The sequence below is a fragment of the Sinohyriopsis cumingii genome, chromosome 3 (assembly GCF_028554795.1).
Source record: "Sinohyriopsis cumingii isolate HCF-2022 chromosome 3, ASM2855479v2, whole genome shotgun sequence".
In the NCBI taxonomy this organism is placed as follows: domain Eukaryota; kingdom Metazoa; phylum Mollusca; class Bivalvia; order Unionida; family Unionidae; genus Sinohyriopsis; species Sinohyriopsis cumingii.
This window is the reverse complement of record NC_142963.1, coordinates 12982146-13008718: the sequence shown is the minus strand read 5'-3', so window position 1 is coordinate 13008718 and position 26573 is coordinate 12982146. Positions and strand designations below refer to the sequence as shown.

The 26573-nt window shown below is 34.1% G+C and overlaps 1 protein-coding gene across 1 annotated transcript in view; it reads left to right on the top strand.

Moving 5' to 3' along the window:
* The window catches only part of LOC149802467 (uncharacterized), a 512180-nt gene that overhangs the window by 298396 nt on the left and 187211 nt on the right, over positions 1 to 26573 (top strand). The window contains exons 74-81 of the mRNA XM_089951513.1: positions 804 to 929; positions 4531 to 4710; positions 6958 to 7086; positions 10646 to 11146; positions 16448 to 16567; positions 20403 to 20585; positions 22631 to 22753; positions 23437 to 23745. Of these exons, the coding sequence (XP_089807639.1) occupies positions 804 to 929; positions 4531 to 4710; positions 6958 to 7086; positions 10646 to 11146; positions 16448 to 16567; positions 20403 to 20585; positions 22631 to 22753; positions 23437 to 23745 (1671 nt within the window). The remainder of the gene's footprint in view (positions 1 to 803; positions 930 to 4530; positions 4711 to 6957; positions 7087 to 10645; positions 11147 to 16447; positions 16568 to 20402; positions 20586 to 22630; positions 22754 to 23436; positions 23746 to 26573) is intronic.

The following is a 26573-nucleotide window of genomic DNA, read 5'->3' as shown; positions in this document are numbered from 1 at the left end:
ATAGTAATGTGTCCATTTTTAAAAGTGATTTCTCTCTTTAGTCAATCTTATAGTAATGTGTCCATTTTCAAAAGTGATTTCTCTCTTTAATCAATCTTATAGTAATTTATCCATTTCCAAAAGTGATTTCTCTCTTTAGTCAATCTTATAGTGATGTGTCCATTTTCAAAAGTGATTTCTCTCTTTAGTCAATCCTATAGTAATTTATCCATTTTCAAAAGTGATTTCTCTCTTTAGTCAATCTTATAGTAATTTATCCATTTTCAAAAGTGATTTCTCTCTTTAGTCAATCTTATAGTAATGTGTCAATTTTCAAAAGTGATTTCTCTCTTTAGTCAATCTTATAGTATTGTATCCATTTCCAAAAGTGATTTCTCTCTTTAGTCAATCTTATAGTAATGTGTCCATTTTCAAAAGTGATTTCTCTCTTTAGTCTATCCTGTAGTAATGTATTGTTTCTCAGTGTTTTCATTGTGATCTATTATATAGGATTTAAAGTTATATGAGTGTATGCATTATTTTGAAACAAAAAATAACTCTTTCAACAACTGAGAGTTACATTTAAGCTCAGTTGTCTCATTCCTCTTTTGTCTAAGGCACAGTAGGATCAAATTCAAGTTATGCTTTTTTATTCCTGTTAGAAGACTGCGACATTAAAATGAACCTACAATGATCAGTAGCTAGGCTTTTTCCAGAATTTTTTTCTTCAATCAAATTCTATACTGTCAGAATTTTATTTCAGTCTATTCTAGCATTTTCATACTTTTTTAAAATATATAACAAGAAAACTTTCCCTATCCCAGGACACAGTCAGATATACCCTAATAAACTCAACTCAGGATGGTACCTCTCTGTTCTACCTGCGTCCTGACTCAGGGGAGATTGTGGTCACTGCAGCACTAGTTAACAAGGGAGGCTCCGATTTCTTGGTAAGATAATAAAGAATCATGTAATGATAATTCTTGGTAAGATAATAAAGAATCATGTATTATGTACCCAGAGTCTGTGCCCTGATTTGCCAGGGTTTTATTTCAAACCTTAATATGTATTATTATGTACCCAGAGTATGTGCCCTGATTAGCCAGGGTTTCATTTCAAACCTTGATATACAGCATTATGCACCCAGTCTGTGCCCAGATTTGCCATGGTTTCATTTCAAACCTTAATATACAGTATTATGTACCCAGAGTCTATGCCCTGATTTGCCATGGTTTCATTTCAAACCTTGATATACAGTATTATGTACCCAGAGTATGTGACCTGATTGGCCAGGGTTTCATTTCAAACCTTAATATATAGTATTATGTACCCAGATTATGTGCCCTGATTTGCCATGGTTTCATTTCAATCCTTGATATACAGTATTATGTACCCAGAGTCTATGCCCTGATTTGCCAGGGTTTCATTTCAAACCTGAATATGTATTGTTATGTACCCAGAGTCTGTGCCCTGATTTGCCATGGTTTCATTTCAAACCTTGATATACAGTATTATGTACCCAGTGTCTGTGCCCTGATTGGCCATGGTTTCATTTCAAACCCTGATATATAATATTATGTACCCAGTGTCTGTGCCCTGATTGGCCATGGTTTCATTTCAAACCTTAATATGTATTGTTATGTACCAGAGTCTGTGCCCTGATTTGCCATGGTTTCATTTCAAACCTTGATATACAGTACTATGTATCCAGAGTCTGTGCCCTGATTGGTCAGGGTTTCATTTCAAACCTTATAAAGTATTATTATGTACCCAGAGTATGTGCCCTGATTTGCAAAGGTTTCATCTGAAACTTGGAGATAAAATTACTATAGCTCAGAGTCTGGGTCTTTGTATAAACTCCTGCCTCGCCTGCTTAACCAAAACATGGCATCATTGGTAGCAGTTCTTAGCTAAACACTGCAGTCTGTAGAACCATTATTGGACATCTCTGCTCACAGCCAGTCCTCCAGTAGATAGGGATATTCCATTGATCTTACTGGTACTCCAATGTGGTGTGAAAGACACCATGGTTTCAAACAAACACTTGCCAATAACTGCTGTCAAATTACTGAAGCCCAGACCAAGGCATCCACTAGCTATTTGGTACCAGAAAGTTTGAGTAAAGATTTATATAAAGTAAACTTTTTATGAGATTAGTAAAAGGGTTATATTTTCATGGTTTATATAGTAAAGGGTTATATGGTCAACAGTTATATAGACACTGGTTATATAGCTATAGTCAAGGTTATATGGTCATATAGCAAAAGGATATATTGTCCAGGGTTATATGGTCAAGAGTTAAATAGTCCAGGGTAATATGGTCAAGAGTTAAATAGTCAAGGGTTATATGGTCAAGAGTTAAATAGTCAAGGGTTATATGGTCAAGAGTTAAATAGTCAAGGGTTATATGGTCAAGAATTAAATAGTCAAGGGTTATATGGTCAAGAATTAAATAGTCAAGGGTTATATGGTCAAGGGTTATATGGTCAAGAGTTAGATAGTCAAGGGTTGTATGGTCAAGAGTTAGATAGTCAAGGGTTGTATGGTCAAGGGTTATATGGTCAAGAGTTAAATAGTCAAGGGTTATATGGTCAAGAGTTAAATAGTCAAGGGTTATATGGTCAAGAATAAATAGTCAAGGGTTATATGGTCAAGAATTAAATAGTCAAGGGTTATATGGTCAAGAGTTAGATAGTCAAGGGTTGTATGGTTATGGGTTATGTGGTCAAGAGTTTGATAGTCAAGGTTGTATGGTCAAGGGTTATATGGTCAAGAGTTAGATAGTCAGTAGTTATATGGTCAAGAGTTAGATAGTCAAGGGTTATATGGTCAAGAGTTAGTTAGTCATGGGTTATATGGTCAAGAGTTTGATAGTCAAGGGTTGTATGGTCAAGAGTTAAATAATCAAGGGTTGTATGGTCAAGGGTTATATGGTCATAAGTTAGATAGTCAAGGGTTGTATGGTCAAGAGTTAGATAGTCAATGGTTGTATGGTCAAGAGTTAGTCAATGGTTGCATGGTCAAGAGTTAGTCAATGGTTGTATGGTCAAGAGTTAGATAGTCAAGGGTTGTATGGTCAAGAGTTAGATAGTCAAGGGTTGTATGGTCAAGAGTTAGATAGTCAATGGTTGTATGGTCAAGAGTTAGATAGTCAAGGGTTGTATGGTCAAGAGTTAGATAGTCAAGGGTTGTATGGTCAAGAGTTAAATAATCAAGGGTTGTATGGTCAAGGGTTATATGGTCATAAGTTAGATAGTCAAGGGTTGTATGGTCAAGAGTTAGATAGTCAATGGTTGTATGGTCAAGAGTTAGATAGTCAATGGTTGTATGGTCAAGAGTTAGATAGTCAAGGGTTGTATGGTTAAGGGTTATATGGTCAAGGGTCTTGGAATATTCTCAGGGAGAAGTACATGTATGGTCATTACCTAGAAAGTTATAATTTAGCATGAAGAGATCATGTATGTCTATTATACCAGTCACCATTGTGTATAAAAGACATCTCATTAATACATAATTAGTACATATTTACATATAAGTAAAGGACACCTGCTCATTGATTCCAATTTCTGCCACCATAATGTTTGACTTTGTTGACAGGATTGACTATAGGTATAAAGATTAGTACATGTAAATACCTAAGAAATGTTATTGTGAAATGTGTATTGTACAACTTGAATTAGTAAAATAATAAAATAAACTAGAGACAAACAGTCCTACATATAATTATATTGTTATAAAGGATATACAATATATCAATGTAAATTATACAATTTTATATAGTGCATTAGCATTAAGTCCATTAGGATACAGAGTATCTAACTTATGAATCCAATAAGTTTCTTTTATGAGTCTATTCATGTCACCATGCACAATATCTATTGGCATGAAAGAAAAATCAAGTAGAGAGTGCTTATTGGAAAAGAGGAAAGATGTTGGACAACAAGTTTCTAAGAGAATGAATAATCATCGCTTTCATATAAAAAATTATAGAGATCCTCAGTTTTCCTTTAATGTTTCAACACACTTTAACACCAATAATCACTCCCTACATGATTTTTCTTTCATGCCAATAGATATTGTGCATGGTGACATGAATAGACTCATAAAAGAAACTTATTGGATTCATAAGTTAGATACTCTGTATCCTAATGGACTTAATGCTAATGCACTATATAAAATTGTTTAATTTAAATTGATATATTGTATATCCTTTATAACAATATAATTATATGTATGACTGTTTGTCTCTAGTTTATTTTATTATTTTACTAATTCAAGTTTCATTAGAAACTCGTGTATCTTTTAGATCCTGTCATATATAATTTTTATGATGATGCATATCATTTATAACATTACGTAATGACGTAATTGTTGTTTTAAAATAAAAGACATCATCCGTTACTTTCAAAACATTTCATGCCTGAAGAAGTATACATTAATTGTGAAACTAGTTGCACAGAATTTTCAGCGTTTGTGTTGTTTTTTTATCACAATATTGTACAACCTGAACACTTCAAAAGATACACAAAATAGTTATCATGTGGTTTTCAGTTGACTATTCGGGCCAATAGCAGAACAAGGTTTGCCTTTGCAACAGTGCGGATTTTCATCACCCAGCTTGTCAACCAGCCACCTCGATTTGTCAACACTCCATACAGGACTACAATCATCTACAATCAGCAGTTGAACAGAATCATTTACCAAGTCACAGCAGTTGATCCAGATCTTGTGGTAAGTAGTATATTAGTTACCAGGTCACAGTCAATCCAGATCTTGTGATACATAGTATAGGAATTTTCAAATCACAACCTTTGATCCAGATCTTGTGATACATAGTATAGGAATTTTCAAATCACAACCTTTGATCCAGATTTTGTTATGCATAGTATAGGAATTTTCAAATCACAACCATTGATCCAGATCTTGTGATACATAGTATAGGAATTTTCAAATCACAGCCATTGACCCTGATCTTGTGATACATAGTATAGGAATTTTTAAATCACAGCCATTGATCCTGATCTTGTGATACATAGTATATGAATTTTCAAATCACAGCCATTGATCCTGATCTTGTGATACATAGTATAGGAATTTTTAAATCACAGCCATTGACCCTGATCTTGTGGTACATAGTATAGGAATTTTCAAATCACAGCCATTGATCCTGATCATGTGGTACATAGTATAGGAATTTTCAAATCACAACCATTGATCCAGATCTTGTGATACATAGTATAGGAATTTTCAAATCACAACCTTTGATCCAGATCTTGTGATACATAGTATAGGAATTTTCAAATCACAACCTTTGATCCAGATCTTGTTATGCATAGTATAGGAATTTTCAAATCACAACCATTGATCCAGATCTTGTGATACATAGTATAGGAATTTTCAAATCACAGCCATTGATCCTGATCTTGTGATACATAGTATAGGAATTTTTAAATCACAGCCATTGACCCTGATCTTGTGGTACATAGTATAGGAATTTTCAAATCACAGCCATTGATCCTGATCTTGTGATACATAGTATAGGAATTTTCAAATCACAACCATTGATCCTATCTTGTGATACATAGTATAGGAATTTTTAAATCACAGCCATTGACCCTGATCTTGTGGTACATAGTATAGGAATTTTCAAATCACAGCCATTGATCCTATCTTGTGATACATAGTATAGGAATTTTCAAATCACAACCATTGATCCTGATCTTGTGATACATAGTATAGGAATTTTTAAATCACAGCCATTGACCCTGATCTTGTGGTACATAGTATAGGAATTTTCAAATCACAGCCATTGATCCTGATCTTGTGATACATAGAATAGGAATTTTCAAATCACAACCATTGATCCTATCTTGTGATACATAGTATAGGAATTTTTAAATCACAGCCATTGACCCTGATCTTGTGGTACATAGTATAGGAATTTTCAAATCACAGCCATTGATCCTATCTTGTGATACATAGTATAGGAATTTTCAAATCACAACCATTGATCTAAATCTTGTGGTACATAGTATATTAGTTACCAGGTCACCTGGGGAATCACTTCTGACAAGAATATTTACAAAATTATTTCACTTGAATAATGAGGCAGCAGACACATCTCAGATAAAACATCACAAATGCAATGAATGTTATCAAAATGTTTACAGTAAATGAGCGAATATGTTTGAGAAAGACTTGACTTATGCGCAAAGTTTCAAATAATATGGCCCCATTATATCTCAGTGAACTATTTCATGCTAGAAAACAAGGAAACACTCCCAATTTAAAATCAATTTCAGCTAATCACCTTTCCACTCCCGAACCAAATAAAGAACTCTTTAAGAAAAGTTTTGACTATTCAGGATCACTAATTTGAAACAGAATCCCAGAGGAAATTAGAGAAAGTACAAATATAGATGCATTTAGTTATATTCAATGGATGAAAAGTGAAACTTGTTTGATTTGACAAATACATTACAACTTAAAATATATAATTTGTTTTACCTTCCACTTTGTTGTCTCTCATATTTTATCTGCATGTAATATTGGGCCATAAAGTTCCACCCAAATAATTATTCTTCTTCTTTTTCTTTTTATTATTATTGTATATTGGTTCTCTGTGTAAAAGACACAAAAACCCTCTCCTTTACTATAGATACAGAACGTTTTATTTTTATATCTCATTTTAAATTCCCCCTAGTGATTCTAACATCTATCAGTCCATGGAACACTCCAGGGAAACAGTCTTGAATCTGTATTGTTTGTAGTTGGAAATTATTTACTTAAACGTCTTGTTTTTCATTTTTTAAGTAGTGGTTACCAGAATTTTCAGTTCCAAAACAGAAAGTCTGAGATGTCAAAAGAAGTAGTGTTGCATATAACTGAATCAGTACTATTTTACTCCTAGACTGCAAATTTTAGAACCTTTCTGTCTGAGTTTAACATTTAATATTTTCTCTTTGTCATCTCTTTCAGGGTCAGATTCGCTACCAGACTGTTGGATATTTCCCAGCAACTGAATATTTCACATTAAATGAGTTGACAGGGGCAATAAATCAAACGGGCGTAGTTGCCAATGACCAGTATGGGACATTACTATATGTTGTGAGTATGCATTGACCAGTACTGTCTATACTCACATACGAATCGAGTCCTGCTGCAGACTGCACAGACTTGGGTCTCTCATTTCATAATGAACTGGTAGATCTGGATCTCTGCAGTTTGTTATGAATGATCACAGGGTTCCCACTCTACCAGGAAATCAGGGAAAAGTCGGCAGAAATTATAATTTTTTCTCCACCTTGAAAAGTCCTTGAATTTCGCAAATATTGATGAAAGTTGGGAAACCTGCCACAACTTGATGCCCAAAACAATGACATAATTGACTGGTAACTAAACTGATCATTAGTTAAATTTATCAAGTTCTAACCAGATGGTCTTTTGTTAAAATTTATATCAACCCATTTGAAAATGCTTTTTAAATGATGGATTTTTAACCAGATTGTCTTAAGGAGATTATGTTGTTTGAAAAATCTTGTTTGGGATTTATTGGCACAGATAAATTCAGGGTTAAACTTTTTTCATTACAAGACTAAATTCTAATTATTTGCGTTTATAGTTTTTTTAATACCATAATACAAAATGTTTACTTTCTATAAGATGCATATATACATATTCCTATATAATTCTTTAGAAATAAAGGTTTGAAAGGAAACAAAACTAATTTATGTTCATTACATTGTTCCCACTTGGCAACATAATGCAGGTCAGCAAAATAATGTTAGAATTTTTATTCTGTACATTGAAATGACCTTACATGCCAATTTATAGGAATATAATCAAACTTATTTTGTGTGATACATTTTGTGGTTTTGTATACAATCGTCTTTTCTGACTTGTTTTGGAGAGTCTTGAAAGAGAAACATCTTTTGATTTAGAAAATGCAAGTTTTACAATCTAAAATTTTCTTTAATTCCATTCAGTAATGGTCATATGTGAACCTTGAAAAAATTAATTTCATCCTGGAAAAACCCTGGAAATGACCTGGAAATTTATCTTTAGAAAAGCGTGGGAACCGTGTAATCAATAAAGACCCATTATTTGAGTGCATTAAATGATGGCAGGTCAGGATAATATGTTGTTTACATCAGGACTTAGCTTACACTTTAGTATGTATGGCACATCTACAAGTTTTTATTTTACACTTATGTCTCCTTAAAAATGCAGAATCCCAGTCTTGTTTGTTTCTTTAAAAAAATGTAGGGAGACATGGATAAATCTCGCTGCAAATAAAACTTACCAAAAATTTTATCCCCCCAAAATTAGATATGGCTTTGATAAGAAACCTGTGGTTATCCATGAAGAGTTATTACATATGTGAGTCACAATGAGACTTGATTGTGTTTCTTTTTCAACTGATCTGTCCATTACTTGATGTTCTGTCATGTTAAGTTTGTATGTCCATTCAGCTGATCTGTCAATTACATGTTGTGGTTAAAGATAGCTGATTTGAGTGACCTTGGCATGGTTGTGGTAAAAGATAAGTTTATTTGAGTGACCATGGCATGGTTGTGGTAAAAGACAGCTGATTTGAGTGACCTTGGCATGGTTGTGGTAAAAGACAGCTGATTTGGTGACCTTGACATGGTTGTGATAAAAGATAGTTGATTTGAGTGACTTTGACATGGTTGTGATTAAAGATAGTTGATTTGAGTGACCTTGGCATGGTTGTGGTAAAAGACAGTTCAGTTGAGTGACCTTGACATGGTTGTGATAAAAGATAGCTGATTTGAGTGACCATGGCATGGTTGTGGTAAAAACATCTGCTTTGAGTGACCTTGGCATGGTTGTGATTAAAGATAGCTGAGATCATCATTCTACACCATAAGGCAATCTCATTATTATACATGCCATAACATGACATGTCATGCTAAAAACATGATTTTTTTACTCCCAAATTACAATACTGATGAGGATTTTTTCAGCAATCTTTGTGATAAAAAAAAAACACCTCATCATTTGCCAGCAATATGTAGCTTGTATAAATAGTAAAGTCTCGCTTTGAGCTCATATAAAACTATCCTTGGGACAGTTTGTACAGTTAATTACCATAGTTTGTACAGTTAATTACCATAGTTTGTACAGTTAATTACCATAGAGTCAGTTAAAAGAAAAGGTGGTCAGGTATAAACAACCATCATTTCACAGATTACATAATTGACTGGCAATAGCTACATTAATGTGTTAAGTAACTTTCAAGACTATGTGGGGGATCCCATTGTGCAGATTTGCATTAGTAAAGTTTACATAGTGGAACAAACCAATTATTTTTTAAGTTATAGGTAAATCAAAGAGATACGTGTTAAAGAACAAAGGTTGTTACACATCATTGCCTTGATTGAGAATGTTGAGGGCATCTGTACTAAAGATCAATTGCAATTTTGTGAGCAGCATTAACATTTTACTCCAAATACTCAATACAAAGCATGATTATTTCAATTGTCACAATAGTGTTCAAGTGTCATTCAAGTTTTAAAGCTAAATGTCCAAATGCATTTCATGTCATTCAGAAAGCAATTAGCTACCAGCAAAGCAAACAAAGCACAGCAAAACTAAATTTCAGAACCATTCATTGACAGAATTTGACTTTGTGAATCACAGCAGCAAGGGGGAGCATTTCATTATTTGCACACAATATTAATATTAGTCAATGACATCCATCATCAAAGCAACACCAATTGTATGTAACATTGGGACAAACCAGAACAAATTCAACATACTATTGTGTGATATCATATTGTGTGATGTCATTTTGTGATGTGTTATCACTATGTGTGATATCATATTGTGTGATGTCATTGTGTGATGTGTTATCACTATGTGTGATATCATATTGTGTGATGTCATTGTGTGATGTGTTATCACTATGTGTGATATCATATTGTGTGATGTTATAGAGTGATGTGTTATCACTATGTGTGATATCATATTGTGTGATGTTATAGTGTGATGTGTTATCACTATGTGTGATATCATATTGTGTGATGTTATAGTGTGATGTTTTGTCATTGTGTGATATTATGTTGCACAGTGTATGATGTATTGATGTATGATGTCATGGTATGTTAAGATCATGTACAGTTTGATGTGTGCCAATGCTTGCTGATGTATAAGGCAAGAGTTACAACCCCAAGAGTTCTGAGTCTTTTTGAATCTGTGGACAATGTTTGCTGGAGCATGAGAAAAGAGTTTGAGTCCTGAGAGCACAAACTCTTTCCTGAATTTGAAGGCAAACTTTTGCTGGAGTATCAGAGAGGAATTTCAACTCAGAGAATTCAGTACCTCTTCCAAGTATTCTAAAAATTGTTTATACAGAAAATTTTGTATGATTGTTATTCTTAAATGATAACTTACTAAGTACATAAATTTATGAATTAGAAAATACCCACAATTAGAAATTTATAAATTTTATTTTCTATACCTGCAATTGAGGATTTTTTAATCATACTATAGTCAAGCAACATGTGTAGTTCCAGTGTTTCAACTCAATTGCACAAGTCACCCAAGCTGAAAACTTTCTTATATGTCCTCCATTATATCAGTTGTAAGATTCTTTAATATGCCGTTGTTATATGTATATCTGTATATTCTTCTTTCTCTTCAGTTACGAATTGCAGCATATGATACGGCAAACCCATCACAGCGAGTGGAAGAAAATGTCCAAATTGAAGTGATCCGCAATCCCAATGCTCCTATTTTCACTGACAACTATTTAATCACAATCAAGGAAATGTTGCCAGTTGGAAGTTTTGTCATTGCAGTCTCAGCCAGGGATGCTGACAATGATACCCTCGGTTACTCAATTCTTGCCCGCAGTGCTTCTCTGCCACAGGTAGAAGATTTCTTTTTCATGGCGATGAGTGGCCAGATTTACGTCAAGTCAAGTCTTCAGAATAGCATGGTATCTCAGTATGTCTTCAGTGTTCAGGCTCATGATAATGGGTATCCTGAGAAATTTGGCACCACTACCGTCACAATCAACATTCAACGAGATGCAAGTACACCAACCTGCTCTCGTGTGTTTGAGTCATTGATTCCAGTAACCTCCCCAGTCAACTCCTCAGTCCCAGTTCTAACTATTCAAGCAGTGGATGCAGACCTAAAGGTATTTTTATTCTCACAGTTTTTAGAGAACAGTTCATAGCTATCATAATTTGTGTCATTGTATGATGCCATTCTAACACATTCATGTAAGTTACTTTATGGGTAATGCATGAGGCCATTCTAACACATTCATGTAAGGTACTTTATGGGTAATGCATGATGCCATTCTAACACATTCATGTAAGGTACTTTATGGGTAATGTGTGATGCCATTCTAACACATTCATGTAAAGTACTTTATGGGTAATGTATGATGCCATTCTAACACATTCATGTAAGGTACTTTATGGGTAATGTATGATGCCATTCTAACACATTCATGTAAGGTACTTTATGGGTAATGTATGATGCCATTCTAACACATTCATGTAAGGTACTTTATGGGTAATGTATGATGCCATTCTAACACATTCATGTAAGGTACTTTATGGGTAATGTGTGATGCCATTCTAACACATTCATGTAAGGTACTTTATGGGTAATGTATGATGCCATTCTAACACATTCATGTAAGGTACTTTATGGGTAATGTATGATGCCATTCTAACACATTCATGTAAGGTACTTTATGGGTAATGTATGATGCCATTCTAACACATTCATGTAAGGTACTTTATGGGTAATGTGTGATGCCATTCTAACACATTCATGTAAGGTACTTTATGGGTAATGCATGATGCCATTCTAACACATTCATGTAAGGTACTTTATGGGTAATGCATGATGCCATTCTAACACATTCATGTAAGGTACTTTATGGGTAATGTATGATGCCATTCTAACACATTCATGTAAGGTACTTTATGGGTAATGTATGATGCCATTCTAACACATTCATGTAAGGTACTTTATGGGTAATGCATGATGCCATTCTAACACATTCATGTAAGGTACTTTATGGGTAATGTGTGATGCCATTCTAACACATTCATGTAAGGTACTTTATGGGTAATGCATGATGCCATTCTAACACATTCATGTAAGGTACTTTATGGGTAATGTGTGATGTCATTCTAACACATTCATGTAAGTTACTTTATGGGTAATGCATGAGAGATATACAAATATAAACAAATTTTCGAGTGAAAACAGACATATCTTTCTTTTACATACATACCAAGATTTAAAAATCTATACATCTGTCCATGTCACTTTTGTGAAAGTAATGTTTCATGAATCCTTTTTTACACATACAAGCATGTTTGAGTGCCTGTGCACCATATGGAAGTGTGTTTGATGCCTGCAGTAAACTTCAACCATTTTGAGCTGGTTTTCTTTGTGCTATCTTGAGGGAAAACCCTCATTAGAAGCTACAGGTACTTTGATAAATGACCATGAAGTCACATCATGTGCCTGCCATTTAAGATGTAACAATAAATGACCATGACATCACATCATGTGACTACCATTTTAGATGTAACGATAAATGACCATGACATCACATCATGTGACTACCATTTTAGATGTAACGATAAATGACCATGACATCACATCATGTGACTACCATTTAAGATGTAACAATATATGGCCATGATGTCACATCATGTGCCTGCCATTTAAGATGTAATGATAAATGACCATGACATCACATCATGTGACTACTATTTAAGATGTAACAATAAATGACCATGATGTCACATCATGTGCCTACCATTTAAGATGTAACAATATATGGCCATGATGTCACATCATGTCCCTGCCATTTAAGATGTAATGATAAATGACCATGACATCACATCATGTGACTACTATTTAAGATGTAACAATAAATGACCATGATGTCACATCATGTGCCTACCATTTAAGATGTAACAATATATGGCCATGATGTCACATCATGTGCCTGCCATTTAAGATATAGCTATAAATGACTATGGCATCACATCATGTGCCTGCCATTTAAGATGAAACGATATATGACCATGACATCACATCATGTGACTACTATTTAAGATGTAACTGTTATCTGCTATTTAAAGTAGCTAGATTTTCACACTCTTTCAGAATGTAGGCCATGGATTTTATTCAGCATTGTCGTGAGTTTTGGATGATTTGAATTATGACTATATGAGTTGACCCTATTTTTTAAAATTGCATTTACTCTCGATATCGTGCAGAGGTAAGCTCTTCATTACTGACAGATCTGTAACTCTTTTACTTCAGCGTCAGGAAGTGCATCTATAGCTGACCACATTTTCACATGAGCATCTAAAGATTTAGCTAAAATGACCAAATTTTCACATGAGCATCTAAAGATTTAGCTAAAATGACCAAATTTTCACATGAGCATCTTAAGATTTAGTTAAAATGACCAAATTTGCTTTGTGCACAGATGATATTAGACTCATTTATATCAACATACAAAGCAACACAACTTAGTACATGCTGAAAAGAGTGGTCTGTGAGCATGTAATCTTCAATGCTGGTCTTGGTGTTATGGAAGGGTCTATTGTCGAAAAAGGACTGAGACTGTATGGGAGCCATTGCATTCCTCAGATAAACCAACATGTGCTATTTTTCCTGAAACTGTTCTGCTTAATGTTTATTTATGACGTCTTGATTTAGCCAATAAACACAATGATATGATTTGACTCCAAAGTATGATATGATTTGACTCCGAAGTATGATATGATTTGACTCACAAGTATGATATGATTTGACTAATCAGTACATTAGTATGATTTGACACATACTTATAACGATATGGTTTGGCTAATGAGTACAATGATGCAATTTGACTAATGGGTATAATATGATTTAACTTGTAAGTATAACATGATTTAGCTCATGCATATAATAGGATTTGACTCATGAGTATAATATGATTTGACTCATGAGTATAATATGATTTGACTCTTGGATATAATATGATTTGACTCATGTGTATGATGATATGATTTGGCAAATGAGTAGACGGTGTTTGTTTACCTATAGCAAACAACACATCGCTTAACCACCCTTCCATAACAGACTACTCTTTCTCAGTTAAGCTACAGATGAGGTGGACATCAATTGCAATGCTGAACTGAATGAGCTATAATTAGAGTAATATAGCTATTGAAAACTGTTGTCTATCATCAGGTAATGGTATGTCAGATAAAATGGCAGTCTTTGCATGTGTTTATGTAACAACTAAAATTATATATATGGGGTTCTACTTACAAAGTGTTTTTCAAGGTCATGTGCATTTTTGTAAGAGAGGGAAATGATTGCCATGGAAATCGAATTGCAGCTTAAATCCATAAAATCCAATATTAAGTGAAGATTATGTCTATAAGAAAATTAATACTATTATGGGAAGACTATAACAGAATTAATAATATTATGGGAAGGCTACAACAGAATTAATAATATTATGGGAAGCCTATGTTTTTAATTTCTCACTTAGTAAGTTAGTTTTGGTTTGAATTTTTTGCCCAAAATCTTTTAGAATATGTATATTCACTGAAAAACTGATTTATATTCCCTGCAAGATGCTTATTATGGAAATCCTGTTTTCATTGACTTTGATTAAAAAGACACTGAAACTTCTGGAGACAACTGTTGATTAAAAAGACACTGAACCTTCTGGAGACAACTGTTGATTAAAGACACTGAACCTTCTGGAGACAACTGTTGCAAAGCACAGTTGAGCTTTGGAAATTCAAAGTGTTGTATGACCAACTTTTTGCTTCAAGTTTTCTGTAGTTTTAAGTTCTCTGAGGTTTTGGACTATAATTACATTATACAGGGGAACCCCTTACTAAATGGTAGTTGGATTCCAAGGAACTCCTGATTAAATGCTAATTGGATTCCAGGGAAAGACACTTTAAATGGTACATGGATTCCAGTGAACCCCTACCTAAATGGTAGTTTTATTCCTTGAAACCCTTCTTTAAACGGTATCTGGATTACAGGGAACATTGCTTTAAATGGTTGTTTGATTCCAAGGATTCCAGGGAAGCCCTCTTTAAATTATAATTGGATTCCATAACTTGCCTGCCACATTATGCACTAAAGCACAATATAGAGAGAATAATCAAACATCTAATGAACAGGTTCATGAGTTTTGACTGGGGGAGGAGAATAATCAAAAAGCTTGTAAAAGATATTGTATCCATTTTACTGCTGGCCATTTTATAGACTGGTAACAATCAGAATGAAGGTTAATCCTAGCAGTTTGAGAATATTAATTGTGGTCTTTAGATTTCTGAAACTTAACCATCCTTTTTCCGCTTGTCAGCTTGGACTTGGCTGATATTTGAGTAATGTCAGGAATAATGGACATATAAGACATTAAATTGGTAACCAATTGACATGACCATGTTGTATCTGAAGTTGTGTTTTTCCCGTACTGAACATAATGAGTTATGTGAGATCTGCTGAGTATGCAAGTAACTGATAATGGAATTATCAAAGTTTTAGTTTACTGGCAGACAGGCTTCTGCTGTGTGTAATTTAAACTACAATATTATGAAGATAGATAACCAGAAAATTATAGAGATATTATTTTCTCTGTAATGTATCTCTTATAAGCACCTGAGATGTCAATTAGCTGCCTTATTATTTGATAGAAGGCCTGGCCTCAGCCATGAAACCAACTAAACAAAAAAAACTAAATTCCACTCAAAATATAAACATTTTGATTTCTTAATGGTACAGTTACAACATCTCAAGGTTATATTAATATTATTTGCTTTGCATATCTGCAGGATATTGGCATCTCAGGTCTGAGTTTAGTTTTTGCTTAGACTTTTCTGGTTGCAGGTTCTGGTGACACACCCTACAAATCAAACCTTTCACTATATGGCCTGGTGTTACACCCTACAAGTCAGGCCACATTGCTTTTGGGCCTGGTGTTACACCCAGCAAGTCAGGCCACATTGCTTTTGGGCCTGGTGTTACACCCAGCAAATCAGGCCACATTGCTTTTGGGCCTGGTGTTACACCCAGCAAATCAGGCCACATTGCTTTTGGGCCTGGTGTCACACCCAGCAAATCAGGCCACATTGCTTTTGGGCCTGGTGTCACACCCTACAAGTTTGGTCATGTGCCTGTAGAACCTTTTGTCACACCCTACAAGTTGTTGTCTCTTAAAGTACTTTTTTAACCAATTTTAAAGCTTGCAAATTTCAGCTCTTTCAATCTTAATTGAATTTCCAGCAGTTTGGAAAAATGACTGTCACTATTAAGTAGTGAGACTTATGCAAGTCAAATTTATCTCTTAGTTAGAAATTTGTATTACAATTTACTTATAGCTGTGATTCAAGATGGTTTAGATTTACTGTAAATAAGAAAAATCTTATTTTTTATGTTTTTGCAGGGTAGTCTTGTGTACACTCTGGTTGGAGATGGATCAGCTTTCTCTTTGTTTGAAGTCCGACCAGGCGGAGGCATTTTCATCAGGAAGTCACTGAGCCAGGATGGTCTGTCACAGTATTATGTAAGTGTTAGGACACAGAGACCAGATTTGATTTTAGATTCTGTAGTAGTATGCTATTTAGTGTTGAAACAATAGGAGTATATTACCTTGCCTGGAGGTATAACATGATAGCCAGTTTAGGCTAATCTAATAGTAGGATTCAATCCCAGATCCTTTTGGTCATGAGACTAGTATGCCAACCAATGAGACACTGCCATTCCTGTATAAGAAAAAGCTTTATCTGCATGATTTCTTTTTAAAAAAGCATGCATTTTGTGTTGTTCTTCTTCGTTAGTTACCACTTTTCTGATACTGATTGCATCATAAAAACAGCATGCATTTTGTGTTGTTCCTCTTCATTAGTTACCACTTTTCTGACACTGATTGCATCATAAAAACAACATGCATTTTGTGTGGTTCCTCTTCATTAGTTACCACTTTTCTGACACTGATGGCATCATAAAAAGTCTAAAGACTTTCTACACAAGAATTAAAAGTCATATAAAGAAACAAACATTAAGCTGTTTGTACATGAGACATTGTATCTTATGGGAAACCCATGAACTGATTGAGTAAATAATTGTCTTATTTACAATTGCATGATTGTCCCATCTTAATTATTTATATTGGATGTACTGTATTTTGGAGTGAATAATGTGCACCCCAATTTTTGCCCCATCATTACGAGAAAGCTTAGTTCTGACACATCATGACGGGAAAGCTTAGTTCTGACACATCATGAGGAGAAAGCTTAGTTCTGACACATCATGAAGAGAAAGCTTAGTTCTGACAAATCATGAAGAGAAAGCTTAGTTCTGACACATCATGAAGAGAAAGCTTAGCTCTGACACATCATGAGGAGAAAGCTTAGTTCTGACACATCATGAGGACCATCATGTAATAGAGTCTCACACAGACCATCATGTAATAGTCTCACACAGACCATCATGTAATAGTGTCTCATGCAGACCATCATGTAATAGTGCTTTATGCAGACCATCATGTAATAGAGTCTCATGCAGACCATCATGCAATAGTGTCTCATGCAGATCATCATGTAATAGTGTCTCACACAGACTATCATGTAATAGTGTCTCACACAGACTGTCATGTAATAGTCTCACACAGACCATCATGTAATAGTGTCTCATGCAGACCATCATGTAATAGTGTCTCATGCAGACCATCATGTAATAGTGCTTTATGCAGACCATCATGTAATAGAGTCTCACACAGACCATCATGTAATAGTCTCACACAGACCATCATGTAATAGTGTCTCATGCAAACCATCATGTAATAGTGTCTCACGCAGACCATCATGTAATAGTGCTTTATGCAGACCATCATGTAATAGAGTCTCATGCAGACCATCATGCAATAGTGTCTCATACAGATCATCATGTAATAGTGTCTCACACAGACTGTCATGTAATAGTGTCTCACACAGACCATCATGTAATAGTCTCACACAGACCATCATGTAATAGTGTCTCATGCAGACCATCATGTAATAGTTTCTCATGCAGACCATCATGTAATAGTGCTTTATGCAGACCATCATGTAATAGTGTCTCATGCAGACCATCATGTAGTAGTGTCTCATGCAGATCATCATGTAATAGTGTCTCACAGACCATCATGTAATAGTGTCTCACACAGACCATCATGTAATAGTGTCTCATGCAGACCATCATGTAATAGTGTCTCATGCAGACCATCATGTAATAGTGTCTCATGCAGATCATCATGTAATAGTGTCTCATGCAGATCATCATGTAATAGTGTCTCACACAGACTATCATGTAATAGTGTCTCACACAGACCATCATGTAATAGTGTCTCATGCAGACCATCATGTAATAGTGTCTCATGCAGATCAATATGTAATAGTGTCTCACACAGACTATCATGTAATAGTGTCTCACACAGACCATCATGTAATAGTCTCACACAGACCATCATCATTCTTTGTCTATGTTCATTCATATTCAAGATTGAGCACAAGATGCTATGTGAGTGTTTAAGTTTAGTATTTATACTAAGTCTAGTATTTACACTTAGTCTAGTATTTATACTTAGTCTAGTATTTACACTTAGTCTAGTATTTATACTAAGTCTAGTATTTACACTTAGTCTAGTATTTATACTTAGTCTACACTAAGTCTAGTATTTACACTTAGTCTAGTATTTACACTTAGTCTAGTATTTATACTTAGTCTAGTATTTACACTTAGTCTAGTATTTATACTAAGTCTAGTATTTACACTTAGTCTAGTATTTATACTTAGTCTACACTTAGTCTAGTATTTACACTTAGTCTAGTATTTATACTAAGTCTAGTATTTATACTAAGTCTAGTCTTTATACTTAGTCTAGTATTTACACTTAGTCTAGTATTTATACTAAGTCTAGTATTTATACTAAGTCTAGTCTTTATACTTAGTCTAGTATTTACACTTAGTCTAGTATTTATACTAAGTCTAGTCTTTATACTTAGTCTAATATTTACACTTAGTCTAGTATTTATACTTATTTGGACTAGAATGACACATTAGAAATATATCTACCAGCTAAAATGTACTCAGAAAGTGCATTCTAATTTTCCTGGAGATGCTCTTGTGGCCTAGTGGTTAGATGTGGGAGGTTGCAGGGTTGAATCCTGGCCAAGTTTTACCAAAGACTTAAAAAAGTGGTACTAACAGCTGCCTTGCTAGTTACTCATCATAGAGAGGTTAGTGTTAGGGCTGGTTGGCCTGGTGTCAGGATAATGTGACTGGGTGGGACATCATGCTACATATCTACAGCATGATGCCACAGTGCTAGACATCAGTATAAACTGCCGCACTGCAGACATCATAGCGATATGACTGAAAAAATGTTAAAGCTGTGCATTCTAATTTTGCTGGGCACATCAAGCTAAAAATGTACTCAGAAAGTGCATTCTAATTGTACTGCGCACATCAAAGCTAAAATGTACTCAGAAACTGCATTCCAATTGTACTCAGCACATCAAAGCTAAAATGTACTCAGAAACTGCATTCTAATTGTACTCGGCACATCAAAGACTTAGCTGATTACCTTTGAAAACACCATGCTGAGTTAATGAAGCATTTAAACTCCTACACTGAAAATGAAATGAATGAAAAAGAATTCAACATTTAAAATTTTACACCTGATAATGTTTTAACTCCAGAAAGAATTTGTTCTCAGAAAATAGTATATTGTTTTTCAGAATATATTTTTTCTCAGAACATATTTTTTCAAAAAAAATTTAATATTATTTTAGCATCTTAATTCTTGATTCCTGACAAATGCTTTGTGAAAATTTCATGGATGCAAATCCATCAATAAGTAATTCAATAAACAGGGAAATCCAAGATGTTTTCTGAAAATAGGGCCAGAATATGTATTAATGAAAGATCCAATTGGTTAAATTGATTGAACTTAACTGCCCACTAGAAATCTGGAATTTATTTGTTGATGAAATACTTGAAGACTAACTGCACTGATGTATAAGCCTGATTTAAAATTTACTAATCGTATGAATTAAGGTCTAAACTTGACTCAATGATTGACCAATCACATGATTTAAATCTAGACTTGACTCACGGTGATTGACCAATCACGTGAATTAAATCTAAACTTGACTCAGTGATTGACCAATCAAATTAATTAAATCTAGACTTGACTCAGTGATTGACCAATCAAATTAACTAAATCTTTACTTAACTCTAAGATTGACCAGAAATATGAAATATATCAAGACTTAACTGAGATTTACATGTCTGGAAGTAAAGCCTTATTTTTTGATGACTTTTTGTGCCTAATTATATTTCCATTTTCTTTCATTTAGCTTGTCATCAATGTGTATGACTCCTACTTTCCCAACAACGTGGGAGTGTGTAATGCTGTAATTAACGTCAACAGGAACCCTAGCCCACCAGTATTCTCCACTTCTGGCTATCAGCAAACTGTCAGTGAATACTACCCTCTTGGTACCTCAATACTCATGGTAACAGCAACTGATGCTGATGGGGTAAGTGTTGCTTCTACATTTTTTCAAAGTCATGTTTCTGTATTTTTTAGGTTTATAGTATTTACTGACAGTTTTTAGCTCCACTAGTTATACATGGTTTAGATAACCTTGACAATTTCATGAAATTTGTAAATGCTGTTTATACCCTTGCAAAGTTTGTAAATAATGTTGAAAATTTTGTTGCATTTTTCCCAGAACTCCTTGAATCCATCTGAGGGAATACAAAATGTTAAAATGGAATAAATATATACATTTTTAAATTAGAATTGTTCTTATTTATCTATTTTCAAAAAAAGATGATTAATACATGAAAATTATGCCATAAAATTTGTTGTATCAAATGACGTATAACATGGAAAATTACCAGATGGAGTAACATCCCTTTGCTGTAGTACAACATTAATTAATTATGTTTTTATTCAACTTTTTACCTATTTAGACATGGATAAAGAAAACAAACATATGGAGAAAGCTAAATTTCTGTAATAAAAAATACTCTTTCGAACCTTTTTGGAGCTTAGATTTAAAAGTCTTTGAAAAATAACTTTCAGGGACTGTCTGTACAAAAGACATTATTAACCAGAAGAGCTTATGCAATGGCCATCATTTTTTTGCCATCAACCATTGATCTTTTAGAAGGTCATATCAGCATATAATTTCCTTAAATAAGAAATCTGCCAATCACAAACATTGTAACCATCTTGAAAACCATCATTGTAACCATCTTAAAAACCAACATTGTAACCATCCTGAAAACCATTATTGTAACCATCCTGAAAACCAACATTGTAACCATCCTGAAAACTATCATTGTAACCATCTTGTAAAATAACATTGTAACCATCTTGAAAACCAACATTGTAACCATCCTGAAAACCATCATTGTAACCATCCCAAAAACCAACATTGTAACCATCTTGAAAGACGTTTATAGACATGGAACTGACCAGAAGACTTCTTGTGAGATCTAGTTAGTCCTAAATGGAAATGAAGAATTTTTGTCCTTTGCAAAGAAAGCATGAATAAGTACTTACATAACAAACAAGTGGATTTCCATATCAGACTTTTTGAGGGTTAAGAGGTCACAATAAGGTCACAACCTCTTGTCTGAATTTCTGGGTCATGCTTTTTTAATTGATCAGATGCAAGTTTTTCAAATAACCAGACATCAATCTTGCCAAAAATATCCAGTTCTCAATGGATGGATCAACCTGGAGATTTTATAAGAAGCTGAAGACAGATTTCAGTATCAGTCTTTTCTTCAAAAAGGCCTGAATATTGTCAAAAGATTCTGCAATGAACTCTGATCTGAAGAATAATTTGAATTATACCAATTCTGTAACCTGGGGCTTTTTTATAAAATAAAAATAGATTTAACCAAACTTAGAATGAAAATCATTTTAATATTGTCTGAGACAGTTCAGTAACCTTCTATCTTTGATGTCAGGTTCAACTTGGGTCCAATACCATGACAATAAATTGGTACTGCAGACAGCTTGTTAAGTCCAACATGTAAGAAAATATTTTTGTTACAAAATTTGGTATGTTGGAGTTTCCCTAGAATTTAGTTTCATTACTCAGCCGTTACAAGAATAAAAGAGCTGAAGAAACATATTTATTGGGCATCCATAGAATTTCTTTTCAGCCATTAGAGAAGTAATCCCTATGAGGGACTCAACATTTGGCAGAAATTATTTTTCTCCATTCCTGCTCTCTGTTGCTATTCTGCAAGTGATGTGCAGATTTCATAGATTGATAGAATGATAGTTACATAATTGACCCAAAGTTTAACACCTGCTGTAGACATCTGACCTTTAGTCTTACATGCAAACACAAACCCTTCTTGAGAAATACAATAGTTTCGACCATCTGACAGCTGTTTGCAAGACACCTGTTCATCAAGGCAGGTCAGTAGTAATGTTCCCTGGTCAAAAACTTGGCATTCACTTTAAATATTTGATGTTCACTACATTTTAGGAAAGACACGGATAACACATTAAGTGGTGAAGAAATTCTAACAAAATGTTTGACAAATTTATTTTCAGGATTTCGTAACCTACAGAATTGTGAATTCTAGTGAGGCAGATGTGTATTTTCTGATTTCCTATACAACTGGTGTATTGTCTCTAAAGAAAGAACTACATCCTAACCCTACAAATAGATATGTGGTATGTACATACTTCTTGTGCCATTGGATTTTGTTGTATAATTTTTTCATAATATCATTGGCTCTACACCACTCAATAACGCATGGGCAGTGATGTCCAGTAATATCAGCTGCAGTGTAAATTAGAGTGTGAGTTAGTGAGACACACTCGAGTTAGTGAGACACACTCAAGTTAGTGAGACACACTTGAGTTAGTGAGACACACTCTAAATTGTGGTTAACGGTCTGTTGTAATGGGGTTGGGTGGTGGCAGAATGCTGTGACGTATTATAAGATATACTTTCTTTCATGAATATTATTCTAATATATGGCAATATTTAGCAGCATGAACTATAATAATAATATTAAGTTGTTTAAAACTGGGTTAATTTTTGTTAATTGTTAACAATGAAAAGACTTGAAGGCAATACAGAGTTGGTGTTTCTGACTTTTTTATAGGACAGGTTTGCAAATTAAATCAAAACTCAGGTTATGAGGGTGGGTGGGTGATGGACAGTTGATCTGATTCTTTCTTTCTTAAATTATTCCATGTTTAAAACACTGATATTTAGGATGAATCAGATTTATGTACAATACAAATATTTTTGCTTCTTGGAACTTTTAATGTACCTGACATACTGATGTCTTGTCACTTTAAGTCTGAGTGAATTCATCTTGTTGATCACTGTATAAATCAACTTGCAGATGACTGTGGAAGCAAGTGATAACCGTGGTATCTTATCGAGAACAACACAAGCCACTGTAATCATCACTGTTGTAAGAAATGCCAGTCCATTCTTTGTGAATGAACCTTACAGCTTCAGCATCTCTGAGATGACAGCAATTGGTACAAGTGTGTTCCGAGTTACTGCCAGTGACTCTGATAGGCAAGGAACCATGATGTATATGGTAGTTGGGGATGTTCCAGCTACCAACTACTTCCGTGTCAATGACACTACGGGACAGATATTTGTCAAAGATAATCTGCTACTGGGTATCAACATAGACTACACAGTGAGTATTCTTTCTCATTGTGATGAAGTTACTGTAAGCACTCACTTACAAGTCCAGCTGAAAACAACACAGACCCTGATCTGCCATCACATAATATGTTGGCAGATCAGAGTCTATATTGTTTATTCTAATGATTACTCCTAACAAACAGCAGAGACATAGATCTTCTGGTGCATTATGCTGATCATGGTCTATGCAGTTTTAATTTGGACTCGACTTATAAGAAGAGTATACTATTATATGGTAATATTGCTTTAATTTAGTTTTTGTGTGCAAGAAAGATAAATGATTATATTACAGGATATACTCATATATATGTCAAGTCAAACCACAAACAGCATAGACCCTGATCTGCCATTGCATAATGTGCTGCCATATCAGGGTCTATATTGCTTGTTTACTGATTACAAACTCTATAGACACATATCTGCCAGCTCATGCAATAGCTGATCTGAGTCTGTGGAGTTTACTATATGATTCTACTTAAAATTGCTATATATAATAAGTCTGTGTAGTTTACTATCTGACTCTACGTACAATGCTATATACAATAAGAATTTTATGATTGTATAAATGAAAAAGTTATTCCATACTTCTATACAAGTTATTCCATACTTCTATACAAGTTATTCCATACTTCTATACAAGTTTGTTTAGGCTATAGAACAGTTACTTTCAGAACTCTTTTCCTAATTTGATTTTTGGATCTGGGTAACATTTTCAGCACAAAGGTTTTTGTTTTTTGTTTTTAGAAAACAAGAGGCCAAATTTCTTTCTGGTTCAGTTTCTTCTTATTTGTAACATTTAAAAATGTTTGTACTCAGTTCTGACATATTGCATGAAATAGTCAGCTAATAAGAAATAGAATAACCTCTGAATTCAGTACTTTAAGGGTATGTCATTTTTTTGTTTTTGCCCACCCTCCGAATTTTTCTGTACTTGAATTCCTGGATAAAGAATGTTCCAAAGGAGGGTCATTGTTCATGGATTGTGAATGGGGTCTGATAGTTTCCACATGAGTGTCGTTGTTCATGGATTGTGAATGGGATCTGATAGTTTCCACAAGAGGTTCATTGTTCATGGATTGTGAATGGGGTCAGATAGTTTCCACAGGAGGGTCATAGTTCAAGGATTGGGAAAGAGATCTGATCATTTCCACAGGAGGGTCATAGTTCATGGATTGGGAAAGGGATCTGATAGTTTCCACAAGAGGGTCATAGTTCATGGATTGGGAAAAGTGTCTGATAGTTTCCACTTGATCATTATTCATTGGGTTTTTAATTCACGATTTTGTAGCAACCACAAAATTCACAAAAATATATACTCCTTGAAACATATTGAATTGACAGTACTGAAATGTCATACCTCTTGATTTTTTGTCACTAGGTTGTTTTGCTTAATTGTAAGCAACCTCATAAAAAAATTAAGTTTTATTTTTATTTTATTTTGCAAATTGTTGCAATGGCCAAGCATAAGTTAAATTCGTGATATTATGTATACAAGTCTGAAATGATCCATATCGGTAACAGTAGACAACATGTTGATATCATGTATACAAGTCTGAAATGATCCGTATCGGTAACAGTAGACAACATGTTGATATCATGTATACAAGTCTGAAATGATCCGTATCGGTAACAGTAAACAAGATGTTGATATCATGTATACAAGTCTGAAATGATCTGTATCGGTAACAGTAGACAAGATGTTGATATCATGTATGCAAGTCTGAAATGATCCGTATCGGTAAAAATAGACAAGATGTTGATATCATGTATACAAGTCTGAAATGATCCGTATCGGTAACAGTAGACAGGATGTTGATATCATGTATACAAGTCTGAAATGATCCATATCAGTAAAAATAGACAAGATGTTGATATCATGTATACAAGTCTGAAATGATCCATATTGGTAACAGTAGACAGGATGTTGATATCATGTATACAAGTCTGAAATGATCCGTATCGGTAACAGTAGACAGGATGTTGATATCATGTATACAAGTCTGAAATGATCCGTATCGGTAAAAATAGACAAGATGTTGATATCATGTTTACAAGTCTGAAATGATCCGTATCGGTAACAGTAGACAGGATGTTGATATCATGTATACAAGTCTGAAATGATCCGTATTGGTAACAATAGACAAGATGTTGATATCATGTATACAAGTCTAAAAATATTGGTAACAATAGACAAGATGTTGATATCATGTATACAAGTCTGAAATGATCCGTATGAATTTTTTATAAACTTCTTAAGAAGCTACCTATAGTCAATGAAATGTCGAGTTCAAAAATTGGTATTGAAAGAGTAGACAAGATGTTGATAGTATTATAACAGTAGGCAGAGATGTTGATAGTATTGCAACTGTAGATGAGATGTTGATAGTATTGTAACTGTAGACATGATGTTGATAGTATTGTAACAGTAGACAAGTTGTTGATAGTATTGTAACAGTAGACAAGATGTTGATAGTATTGTAACAGTAGACAAGGTGTTGATAGTATTGTAACAGTAGACAAGATGTTGATAGTATTATAACAGTAGGCAGAGATGTTGATAATATTGCAACTGTAGATGAGATGTTGATAGTATTGTAACAGTAGACAAGATGTTGATAGTATTGTAACAGTAGACAAGTTGTTGATAGTATTGTAACAGTGAGTGGAGATGTTGATATATTGTAACAGTAGACATGATATTGATAGCATTGTAACAGTAGACAAGGTGTTGATAGTATTGTAACAGTAGACAAGATATTGATAGTATTGTAACAGTAGACAAGGTGTTGATAGTATTGTAACAGTAGACAATATGTTGAT